General features: G+C 33.3%; 1 protein-coding gene across 1 annotated transcript in view; it reads right to left on the bottom strand.

Annotated features, from left to right (window-relative positions):
- The window catches only part of LOC124537805 (ubiquitin-like protein 3), a 161033-nt gene that overhangs the window by 8934 nt on the left and 139507 nt on the right, over positions 1-12592 (bottom strand). Inside the window, exon 2 of the mRNA XM_047114715.1 lies at positions 11622-11730. Coding sequence (XP_046970671.1) covers positions 11622-11730 — 109 coding nt within the window. The remainder of the gene's footprint in view (positions 1-11621; positions 11731-12592) is intronic.

Below are 12592 nucleotides of genomic sequence, written 5' to 3'. Positions count from 1 at the left end.
CTGTTCCAATGCGGGTTGGTGGAATGCACATGTGGCAGAATGTCAATGAAATTGGACACACGCATGTTTCCTCACGATGTTCTCCTTCACCGCCGAGCACGAGATGAATTATAAACACAAATTAAGCACACACACTCACATATATCTTTAGTGGAGCCTGCTTGTGTTTGAACCCGCAATCATCGGTTAAGATGCACGCGTCTAACCTAACATAACCACTGGGCCATTCATATAGATAGTTGTGAAGAAGTATAGTTCATAGCTACAAAATATGGCAATAGCTCTTTAAATTTGTTTGTAAACTACTAAACTAAATGAAACGACCGTTGTCAAATGTCTATCAATTGAAATGGCGATTTGTTGAACGGCATACAAGTTGGTGCGCAGCAATGACATTTAGCAGCGCGTTACAATACCACAATGTTAGATAAACTTTCTCCATGAAAAATACGGACCGATTTCATGGTATCGGTCGAACGGCCTCGAAGTCCATTATTATCAAAAAGATACACTAACATCAATTACTACATACAATTAAGACATTTTTCTTTTGAAATAAGCAATTGTACGGGCAAATGGGACACCTATTATAAGAATTAATAACCATTCCCAAACACACCGATGCGCCACCTTCATTACTAAGATGTCATATCCCTTAATCTTTATTCAAAATTAAATATAAAAGTACTGAGTATTGCTGTATGGCAATAGACTGTGTGATATGTGTGTGGTACCAACAAAGATGGTCTTGTACAAGGACTACCACTAAGTAAGACAGCTAGTGAAGATACACAGCTGCTATGACCTTTTATGTTGAGTGGTTAAGATAAGATATAAAAGCGTACAAACAAATAAAACCTCAAATTCTCATAATTATTTTTTTTTTAATTTTATTTTTATTAGGACAACCAACAGACACAATATCCCTTTAAAATTAAAAAAAAAACTACATTTCAAAATTATCTCGGCAAATGTTCTATTTTATTTACAGGTAGTCTCACCATAGATTATCATATATCACAATATAGGTTAAAAATAAAAATTAATTCGAAATTTAAAAAATACACGTGTTCTTTTTTTAAACGTTAATTCATAAAAAGACTCAAGTACAATTAACGGTTAGCGTCTAGCGAGCTTAACATATGTATACCTTGAGTCCGCTTAGTTATCATTGCGCGCTACCGAGGGCGGGTTACTGACCTGAGACAACGAGGCCGACCGAGTTGATCACTTAATTGTTCTATTTTTCGCAAACGTGGGCGGAGCGTCATACGTGAACATAAATAAAAAGTTTTACAACCGACTATTTAAAAAAGAATTCAGTAACAGACAGCTCACTTCTCACTTCGCGTTCACGAAAACAAGAAACTTCTTTTTTTTTATTTTTATTAATTGTTTTATTCATCGCGATATTCACATACCAATCGAAACATTTTTATCCAAATAGACTTTTTTAAAAGTACTTTTGAATCCACAAGCACTGTCACCGGTTCGGAATGCGGACCGGCAAGAAACTAACATAGAAATAGGTCTTACAAGGGAAAGCTTATCGCTAGAAGAGATTACTTAAAGCTACCCTAGCGCGTGAAGGGTATGGCATCATGCCATACCCTTCACGCGCTTCACACTGCCATTGGCATGGTAGTAATATTGATGGAGGTTGATATTTCAAACATATATGTATAAAGCCAAAATGGCTCAGTGGTTAGAACGCGTGCATTTTAACTGATGATTACGGGTTCGTATATTGCATCAACATGCATATTGAAATAAATATAGCTTTATTTTCAGTTTAAAACAGCTAAATCGGATTTAAATAAAACTTTATCATGAAACAAATGCATTAAACGAGTACATATCATTAAGATAGGCGAAGCGAATATATAGGAGATTTAACAAATTTTAACATTTAAAACATAAATTCACATGTGAAATTTAAAAGGTAACAACTGATAATTATTAATGTGTTGAAATATTAAAAAAGTAGGTCAAAATCAGTGTATCGACAGATTATATAAAAAATTCAACTCTTGAAATACAATAACAATTATACGTTGCAGAAACCTCGGCTTTCACTACTCGTACTGTTACGTACATATATACTAATTGGCTGTCCTGGCTTCACATGAGTTGAAAAAACGAGACAACAATCAGCTTTAGCAAGAAAAAATGATACTGATAATACTTGGTGTTAGGGCTTTGTGCAAGCCCACCTGGGTAGGTACCACCCACTCATCAGATATTCTACCGCTAAACAACAGTATGCAGTATTGTTGTGTTCCGGTTTGAAGTGTGAGTAAGCCAGTGTAACTACAGGCACAAGGGACATAGCATCTTAGTTCCCAAGGTTGGTGGCGCATTGACGATGTAAGGAATAGTTAATATTTTTACAGCGTCATTGTCTATGGGTGATGATGACCACTTACCATCAGGTGGCCGATATGCTCGTCCGCAAACCTGTTACATAAAAAAAGAAAAATGTAACAGAACTACCAAATAAACATTTTTGACAACAGCAACAACAAGGGCCGTCTGAGACTTGATAGAATTTTGTCGATCTTTAACAAAGAGTGTTTACTTATATATTTAATAAAGATATTTGTTTTTTGACAGGTCTTCACGAATACTTATTACAAATTTATCATTAGTAAAGCAGGCAGTAGATTTAAATATATCGAATGTTGCATCTGTAGAATTAAAGTGATGCTGTCAATTTTCTTTTCGGATATATACATCGAATAGATTTTTTTCAAAATTTTCAAAATAAACTTTATTTAAGTAGGCTTTTACAAGCACTTTTTAAACGTCATTTTACAATTAAGTGAACCTACCATCGGTTCGGAAAATAGATTCTACCGAAAAGAACCGGCAAGAAAATCAGTAGTTACTCTTTTTCAACAATTAAAAAATACAAAGTCATGTTAGTTAATACAATTATTTAAATTAATATATCCTGCTTGGAAGTCAACAGGTATTAAATTTTTAGTCACGGATACTAAAAATATTTTTGAGGGTGCAGCTCAAAAGATTATTATTTTTGTGTAAAGTGTAAAGACATTCGTGGCAAAACATACCTATATAATATTTCATTTGAACAAGTGAATTAATTTGAAAACCAAACATGCATTCAACTTTACTTTTATGAGTTTATCAAAACACAAGTTGAGTCGAGATGGCCCAGTGGTTAGAACGCGTGCATCTTAACCGATGATTGCGGGTTCAAGCCCAGGCAAGCACCGCTGATTCATGTGCTTAATTTGTCTTTATAATTCATCTCGTGCTCAGCGGTGAAGGAAAACAACGTGAGGAAACCTGCATGTGACAATTTTCATAGAAATTCTGTAACATGTGTATTTCACCAACCCGCATTGGAACAGCGTGGTGGAATATGTTCCAAACCTTCTCCTCAAAGGGAGAGGAGGCCTTTAGCCCAGCAGTGGGAATTTACAGGCTGTTGTTGTAAAAACACAAGAATTTTGTTTCATGTCTATGTATTCCCCGACTTTGCCTCGACTTCTCACTCCAGTTAGGTTATTATATAACAAAAAATTCGAAATTCACCCCAGAATACAAACAAGAATTATCTCATTGTTATAATTCACGTTCGTATTTTGAATGACGAATCATACATAGTACGTCAGTTGTCAATAGTTAAAGAGTGAAAAGCGAAGTGATTTCTTACAGAATCGCACTGTAGCGTTCGCAATGCACTACGTTTCATTTGCCTGTAATTACTCCGGCTCACCCTTCAAACGGAACACATAGCGATACAAAGTATTGATGCTTAGCGGTTGAACATCTGATGAGTGGGCGGTACTAGCCTGGAAGCCCTAACGCTAGTTTATCATAATGATTTATGACAAACGTGTCAGGAAAAATATTACACGTACATTAGTAATACTATAAAGTTTTATGCTACAATATTTTATCTTCCTTACTTTATTTGACACACAATAGTAAATTACATAAACATGAAAAAAAAGAGTGTATTGTCTAGAAGGATATACTGAACCAATATACGTAGAACTCGTACCAGACGACACATATTCGCACGTTTTAAATTTATCCCATTGACGTGAATTTCACATTCCTGTCTAATATGTTAGTCAACTTTATTGTTATATATTTTTTACAATTTTATGCTTTGCTTTTTTATTCATTATTATAGTATTTTATCTTTGTGACGTAATTTCAACTATTATATAATTAAGTTGTTGCAATAAATTATTTTTTATTAACGTTTAGAGTTGATGCTGAGTTACAGCATCAACTTTCATTTCAATAAATAAATAAATACTAAAACATACATCGTTTGTTCAGTAGTAACCTAATTAAAATTATTAATACGAAAGAGTTTCTATATGTTATTTTACATACACGTAGGGTACGAAAAATAACATAAAGTACTTAACCGTTCCTCTTTACCTCACATGCGAGCGAAACATCAGTCGAAGCTAGTAAATACACAAGGAAAACGTGAAACAATGTAAGATTTGAAATGTCAAAGATAATAATCGTTTTATTACAATCAAAGCATTCCTGATTCAGAGGAGCGTATTCGTCTTCGAGACAAAATTAGCATAGCGGGAGAGAGCGGCTCGGTCGACGACAAGTGCCTACACGCCAAATTACAAAACAAAGAACAAAGGACAATTGGATTTAGAGATGCCTTTATATCGAAATGTAATCATTGTAAAAAAATACGTGTTCTTTGAGTGCGCTTGAGATGATCTATTCCTTGGGCATATATAGAGAGTACTTTTCAACTGCATGCAAATATAATATAGATTAATAATAAATATTATGATAAATTATTTTAACGTTATTTAGCTTTAATGACAAAAAAAAAATTAATTAACGTATGCCTGCTTCTAAATGTAATAAATAATATATATTAATAGTGTAAGCCAATTTTAGTCCCAGTGATTGAGGGCCGATAGCTGCACATAAAAATCGGCTATGGTCTCATTTTGAAACCGTAGTTGTGCATAAAAATAAAGAGGATTCTTGAACGTAATTAGTTACATTCTTATGGTTTATCGAATAATTAATTTACATAGCGAAGAAAGTTTCTAGCCGATTAAAGAGCGGTACTACGGTTGTATAAGAAAATAAAAATAAAAAAACGTAAACAAAATTAAATTTAATTGTTATCGACAAACTCCAGTTCCGAACATTAAAAAAGGCGTCAACTGCAATGAAATCCAAACCAAAACCTGTCATAGGCTTCGAAGTTCTATATTGAATAAACGCAAATTCTCGCTGGAGATTCACTAGTGTAAAAATCTGGCGGAAATTCATTTCATTTTTAGACTCACGCTGATCGCTTATCAATTATATTATAAATCGTAATACTATTATCAAATTTTAATATAACTAAGATTATTACAAGCAACGATTTTCAGTACGGTTTTCCTTTTAAATGCTAAGCATGTTCAATAGCAGCTTTTGTATTTGCTATGCTTGTCATATAACTGATTCCCTTTCGTATCTCAACTCTCGTCGAGACGATCTTTATTGCTTTGAGAATGCATTTACGAACGTTTGTAACGAGATTGAATTGACTGCAAAGTTCCGGAGAAAGCGACTTTAATTAGGATTTTACCAACTTGAATTTCTTTCAAGAATACTGTCATTAAAATCACTAGATATTTATACTACTGAATGCGAAGTATTATTGCTATGCTTAATTCATATGTAACCAATATATAGATTAAAATTTTACAAAGTAACAAGGCGGGTTTCGTTGAATGGTTTACTATATTAAAGTATAAAAAGCTATGCTGATTGATTATTGACGTGACAAGGGTGAATTTTAAATTCTATATAATTATTAATGAAATATATATATATATTAATTGGAAGGTAATTGAAATATTCGTTCCTTTTATATATTTAATCTATTCGATTAAACATTAAAAAGAAAATTTGACAGAACTTGATATATTATCTATGCAAAAGTCGACGAATATTTTTTGCATACTTCAAACTAAGCTATCGATTGAATTTCTGCTTTGAGTGAACTATTTTGAATATGTTGAAGAGAATATAATAAATCGTATGTGACTTTTATCGTAAGCGAAGACATTGTCGCGAGGGATTGACGTAAATACGATATAAATCTGAGATCTTCGCGTCGTTGAGATATTGAGAATGAGTGACTGGATGCTGGAGATAAAGGGAACTCTGTAACGGATTGAATGATAGCACGAACGTTACAATTGAAGTATTCAATATTGGATAGAGTTGAAACGAATATATAGCTGCTACACTATTCGACCTTTTGTTTTTGTTGATTTGTAAATACTATGAAAGCACATTTGAATATAAGAAATGTATGTATTATCTTCTTCTTCTTCTTCGTGAGATTTATTATTGTCGGTAGCGCTTGTCTAGAAATACTTTCACCAATGTATCGACTAGCTTCTTTCCCACCACTCTGTTCTCGGCTAGTCTCAGGGCAGTCAGTATATTGAGTCTCGTTATATTTTGAATCTGGTCAGACCAGCGGCTAGGCAATCGACCGCGCAATCTTTTGCTTACGATTATTACAAGTAAGCGCAAATATAAATTATTAATACAAAATATTTATATTCAACTATCTGCTCTACTAGCTTCATAAGCGCTTCCGAAAAGTCATGTTACAGAATGATTAACTTTAGCTGCAGTTTCATGCTGTAAATTTTTCTCGAATAAAAAATTGCCTCCGTCACTCTCCGGCCTGTATTCTATTTCTACGCCAAAAATCACGATCCATTATTCCAGAGCTGCTTAAAAAACGGACTAGACAGAACAACATTTTCCGGACAAACATAATTTAATTTAAGAATTTATTTGCATGAACTTTTTTTACAGTTGTTACGACATTGTATAAGTACATTTGATAGTTTATTGCATAATATAACATTAGTAACATTAGGAATGATAATACATAAAGAAATTAACGATGCTCTGGACAGATTATAGGTGGTAATTTTTTGCATATAAAATAAAAAAAAAAACAAGATTACACTTTAGGTAATATGTATATTTACGTGGTATTAATACTTGTTGACTTCCAGGTAGGATTATTTTCTTGCCGGTTCTTCTCGGTAGATTCTATTTTTCGAACAGTGGTAACTTCACTTAATTCAGTTCTTAAATGGCGATTCAAAAGTTCTTCGAAAAGCCTACTTGTATTAAGTATAGTTTGATTTTGATTTATAAGTATTTCGTTTTATATATTTACAGTGAAAAGTCAAAAACGTACGTATAAATGATACCATTTTCCGAATCTGCTTTAACAGAACAAAAATATAACACTATTCTCGCGGATAAGAGAATAGCCCGACAATGGGATACAGGGAGACACGTATCCGCCCGCATTAGAGTCAAGGGATACTGTAAGTATCTTAGAGGGTCGCAGTGCTCTCATTAGGAGGCAGGATGCAATCGAGTGCCACTTTAAGAGTACTGTTAGGATTGGCTAATGCAAACACTCTACCGGGACTTTTGTATCAAGACGTTCCTTAATGCTTTTGAAAAGGTTTAGTTGTTAATACATTAACGATTAACAATGTTTCGAAAGATGCTACTATAGCTAGCTAGCTATTATTTTGTCTGTGTTTTTAGATTATACATTTTGTACCGTAATTTCTTTAAAATTTTATAGACAAACAAACGATTTTATTTTATTAAAAAATAATAAGTCAAAACATATTAGGTACCTTTTTAGTAAAACCCCTATTCGGTATAACTTTGAGATTCGTGAAAAAGTGACGTTTTGAATGAAATTGTTTTTGGAAATATAGGGTTCAAATTAAAGTGGATATAAACAGTCAAGTTGAGTCAAAACTGATTCCATAGTGCATAATATAGCACAGCTATTAGTAAATATAATCTAGTATTTGTTTATATTCTGTATTCCTGCTATTGGAATACACTAAAGGCCATAAAAAACATAAGGAATACTCGCTGGTTGTATTCGCTGAAGCGAGAATTGATTACTTTTATGGCACAATGCGGAAACACTCCTGACGATGCAATAGTTCCGAAGAAATCTTAACGACATCTAAGAAACTATTTCCAACAAATATTTTATTGCGCCTTCAGAGGCTAAGACACTACTTAGACCTACTTAAAGGATCATATTAGTCGAATTAAAAAACAGCCAAATCGCTGTACACTACAAAAAAAATACAGACGAATTGATAACCTCCTCCTTTTTGTAGTCGGTTGAAAAAAAAAGGAAAATCTATTTATTATTTTATAAAAAGAGCAGCGGCCCGACCTGCAAGCACGGGAGGACATAAGTTTTCTTAAATATTTTTCTATGTTTTTGTTGCTTTTTCCGACATGTTTAATAATTGCCGTTCTATTTTAATTTATTTACACAAAAACCATAGTAAATTATAAACCTAAACCAAAGCGGTATGAAGATCCGTTCAGTAGTTTTGGAGTTCGTCGCGAACATAGACATACAGACGCTGCCGGGGGACTTTGTTTTATAATACGGAATGACGAGTCGTAACAAATAATAATTTAATGAATATGCCTTTTCCTGTCAACGCTTTAAAGTAACAACAGAAGCACAAATAACATAAATAACTACGGAACTAAACATCCGAGACGAAAACGCTAAAGAAAGTTTTGTCCCATTGTTAAACCAATCGAATACCTTCAAAAAAGTCTTCGAGATAAGTCTCGAAGTATCGTCTACTGAGAAACATCGCTCCCATTGAACTATTCAAATGTTAAAAGGATCTCGTAGACTCCGTCCCTCGCATCCGTCCCACTAGCCTTTTTAATTTATCTTTGACTACATTTCGTGCTATAAGTGGGTCGAATGCTAATACAATTTACCTTGCTGTATGATAAGGGTTTTAAAAAGATTAAGACGAATAATGTCACTTTTGATAAGAAAAAATCTGTCTTCTATAAGGTTACAGGTTACAGGTTCTATAGCGGCTCGTCCCGGATTCGCATGGGTGAATACACTTTTTTTTTAAATATTTTTACTTTTTATTTATATTGTTTTGTTGCTTTTTTCCAACGTGTTTAATAATTGTCTTTCTATTTCAACTTATTTACATAAAAACTTTAGAAATTATATACCTAAAGTTTCTTACGAATCCCTCTGTCTATAAGTGACAACCGCATGAAAATCCGTTGGGTAGTTTTGGAGTTCATCGCGAACATACAGACAATCTACCCCACAAGATAATTATAGTCCACTGCTGGTCGAACATGATTTTTCTTCATATTCCATTTAATGGGTAAACATGGAATTTCATCCGAAATTAATTAAGAAGCAGGAAAATTTAATTAATAAAATTTAAAAATAATATCATGGTCAGAATTAAGTTAAATCAATTGGAACATATTGGAGTTTTGATCTTTACATTATAATTATATTTTAAATATTCGATGAGATGTATTAATGTCATCGTTTGGTATTACTTCACTGGTTTTTTATAATTGAATTAAAAAGTAAAACAAAAATAAATTCGTACACTTTTACGAAAAAAAATCTCACGGCAAGTAATATTCATTATTAATTTCCATTTTAATATTCAATTCGTATATAAATACTTTCTTAACATAATCAAAACTTCGAATACACCGGTTACAGTTTTATTCGTAAGTTACAAACAAACAAACAAACAAAAGACAATTTAAGTTAAAAGGGTTAATTAGCGCAACAGAGTCGCTTTCATAACCTACACTTTCATTACAAAAGCGACATGAAAAACTATGTCACCAGTTCCCAGCGACCTACAGCTGCAGGCGTTCCAAGGAGCCGTCTATTGTCCCTTGTTTTCTGAAAGTCAAGTGTTTATGCACCTTGCTCACGATGATGTATAAACAAGACGTACATATGCAGCTACAACAAACAAACACGGATGGGAAACGAGATATTTTAGACGCATCTATTGCGTCATCGCGTTTTAAAAATTACCGAGATGGACGATTGCGGGTTCAAAATCAGGCAAGCACCACTGAATAATCATGTGCTTAATTTGTGTTTATAATTCATCTCGTGCTCGGCGGTGAAGGAAAATATCGTGAGGAAACCTGTTTGTGTCTAATTTCATAGAAATTATTCCACGTTTGTATTTCACCAACCCGCATTGGAACGGCATGGTGGAATATGTTCCAAACTCCTCAAAAAGGAAGAGGAAGCTTTAGCCCAGCAGTGGAAAATTTAACGGCTGCTGGGTTTTTAAAAAATCTGTAATCAAAGCGATAAGTGTCAATAGCGCAATGGTTTACGGGCACCTAGCTATGTTAAATCTTTTAGGGCTATTTAGCTTAGAAGAAATTATAAGCAGGAATATTAGTAATTCCTTGATTAATTAAGAGCATTGCTACTGTTCTTGAAAGAAAAAAGAAATAATAAAGAATGAAACGGTAGAATTCCTTAATGATATTCAAAGCGCATTTCGATATCCGTTAATCGTTGCTTTAAAAATTTTCATCGCAATCCATTTTGTTTTTAATTTCGCTCATTTCCTTGTAGATTTAAAGGTTTCCCATGAACATTATTCAAAAAAGAATTTATAGCCTCCTTTAATAATGGACGAGGATATAAATTATTTTGTGGGCCATTAGCGCGCTGCGATTCATTCTTTTAAACGGAATATTAAAACGCACCATTGGACACCCTATTACCGTTTCGCGGCAAAAACTCCATTGTGCGACGTCACCTAAGGGCGCCATTTCAATGACTGTGTCACGGCGGCCATGCTCGATTGAGCACGTTGTTTATATTCCGCGCCATTCCGTTAATAGCTTATGAGTATCCTTGTAGCGATACTTGCATTTTTTAAACGAGCTTAGAAGAACACGGGCCACGGCTGTGTGGCGTTCAATTGTTCGACTAATTTGTTATTGTTTTTGCTCGAAAAAAAAATCCAATTTAATTACTAACTCTATAGCCGGAGATAATGTTAATGAACCGAAATCAAATTAGTTTTTTTGTACTCGTTTGACACGGTTTTTTATCACTGAAACATAGCCTATAGTAATCTAATTTTAAGAATTTTGATCGTATTGATATCTTACGAACGTAACGTTGAACGTAAATTACACAATAACAACATTTTAATTGCTATAAAGGTCATTTAAAAAAAATAGTTGATCTCCCAAGGTACATAATTTAATGTATTTTTTATATGTATGATCTGTGGTCCAGTGTTTAACACGATATCTATGTAATTTCAACAGTTGTGTGGATTTCAAATCCAGACAAGAACCGCTAAATTTTAAATGCGTTCAAATTGTTTATAAATATCATATCGTGCTAACATCGCGAGGAAACCTGTATTACTCTTGATTCACTCAAATGAAATCTGTCACTTGTTTATGCCACATATTGAAGTACCCTACTTTAGTAAATTAAACTCTAAAATTTCTCCTCACGAGTTAGGCCTAGCTGTTTGAAATTGCAAATTTTTCTTACAAATTTATTAAGCAAATTATACCCAATAATCATGTCCTAAATCTTCTGTCATTTGTTAAACGTTCTCCTAGATGTGTGTTGTGTGATGTGATATTGACCTTTAGTTGTAAATTGTGATGTTTGGTCAGAGGTAATAACGTCCGTCCTTATGGCACGGCGTTATTTAACGTAATAAATCTACCTTCAGGCCAGTTGTCGTAAACGTGAACTGCTATGTCGCCGGCCGAGTCCACCGGGCTAAACACGAACTCCTTTGTTTTCCCAGACACGAGGATTAATCGCAGGTTGATCTGAAACAAAGAATTACGTTTTTAATATACTAGAAGCACCATGATGTTTAATTTTCTTGATACACCATGAGATAAAATCGAAAAATTTAGTAACAAATATAACGTGCATTCATGTACGTATTCATATGTAAGAGAGTATATTTCATATTTATTTTAAGATTTTAAAGAAATGTATTTAAGAAAGAAAATTAGGAAGTGTTCGAACGACATATTTGAAAACAAAATCACTTTCAAAATATATTTTTTGACACTTTATTAAATTTTCCTATGGCGTAGATCACATAAAAATACATGTTTAGTTTAAACATTTCAAGTTACAATGAATCTATAATTTATTATTAACTTTCCATTAAAGTTTAGCGAATATGTAAGTCCAACTATGTTTGTAGGGCTTTGTGTGACCCCGTACAGGAAGGTACCATCCACTCATCAGATAGTCTACAACCAAACAGTAATACTTAGCATTGTTGTGTCCCGGTTCAAACTCAACAATGCTAAGTACTCGATCACCTTGAGTGTTAGTTACTACTGTCACAACATACACAATATCTTACTTCTCAAAGATAGTTGTAAAAAAAGTTCTTATAATCCATGCAATATTTTATCCGCTGTACCATAGACTAAAATCTACATACATAATATATTCCAACAATGCTTACATCGTAGTAAGCGCACCAGAATATACTGAAGATATTTACTATTCCTACAGATTTTACAGGATCGAGTATGTTGAGAGCTTCGCTTCGATCGCTGTAAGCCTGTTTGTTGAAGCTCTCGCTACGTATATTGAAACATAATATAATATTAAAAATATAATTTCACTCTATTTACAAATTCATTGATAATTAATCAGTTATAGTAA

Source organism: Vanessa cardui, chromosome 19, assembly GCF_905220365.1.
Source record: "Vanessa cardui chromosome 19, ilVanCard2.1, whole genome shotgun sequence".
Taxonomy (NCBI): Eukaryota; Metazoa; Arthropoda; class Insecta; order Lepidoptera; family Nymphalidae; genus Vanessa; species Vanessa cardui.
The sequence above is the reverse complement of the archived record's forward strand: the minus strand, read 5'-3'. Positions and strand labels throughout refer to the sequence as shown.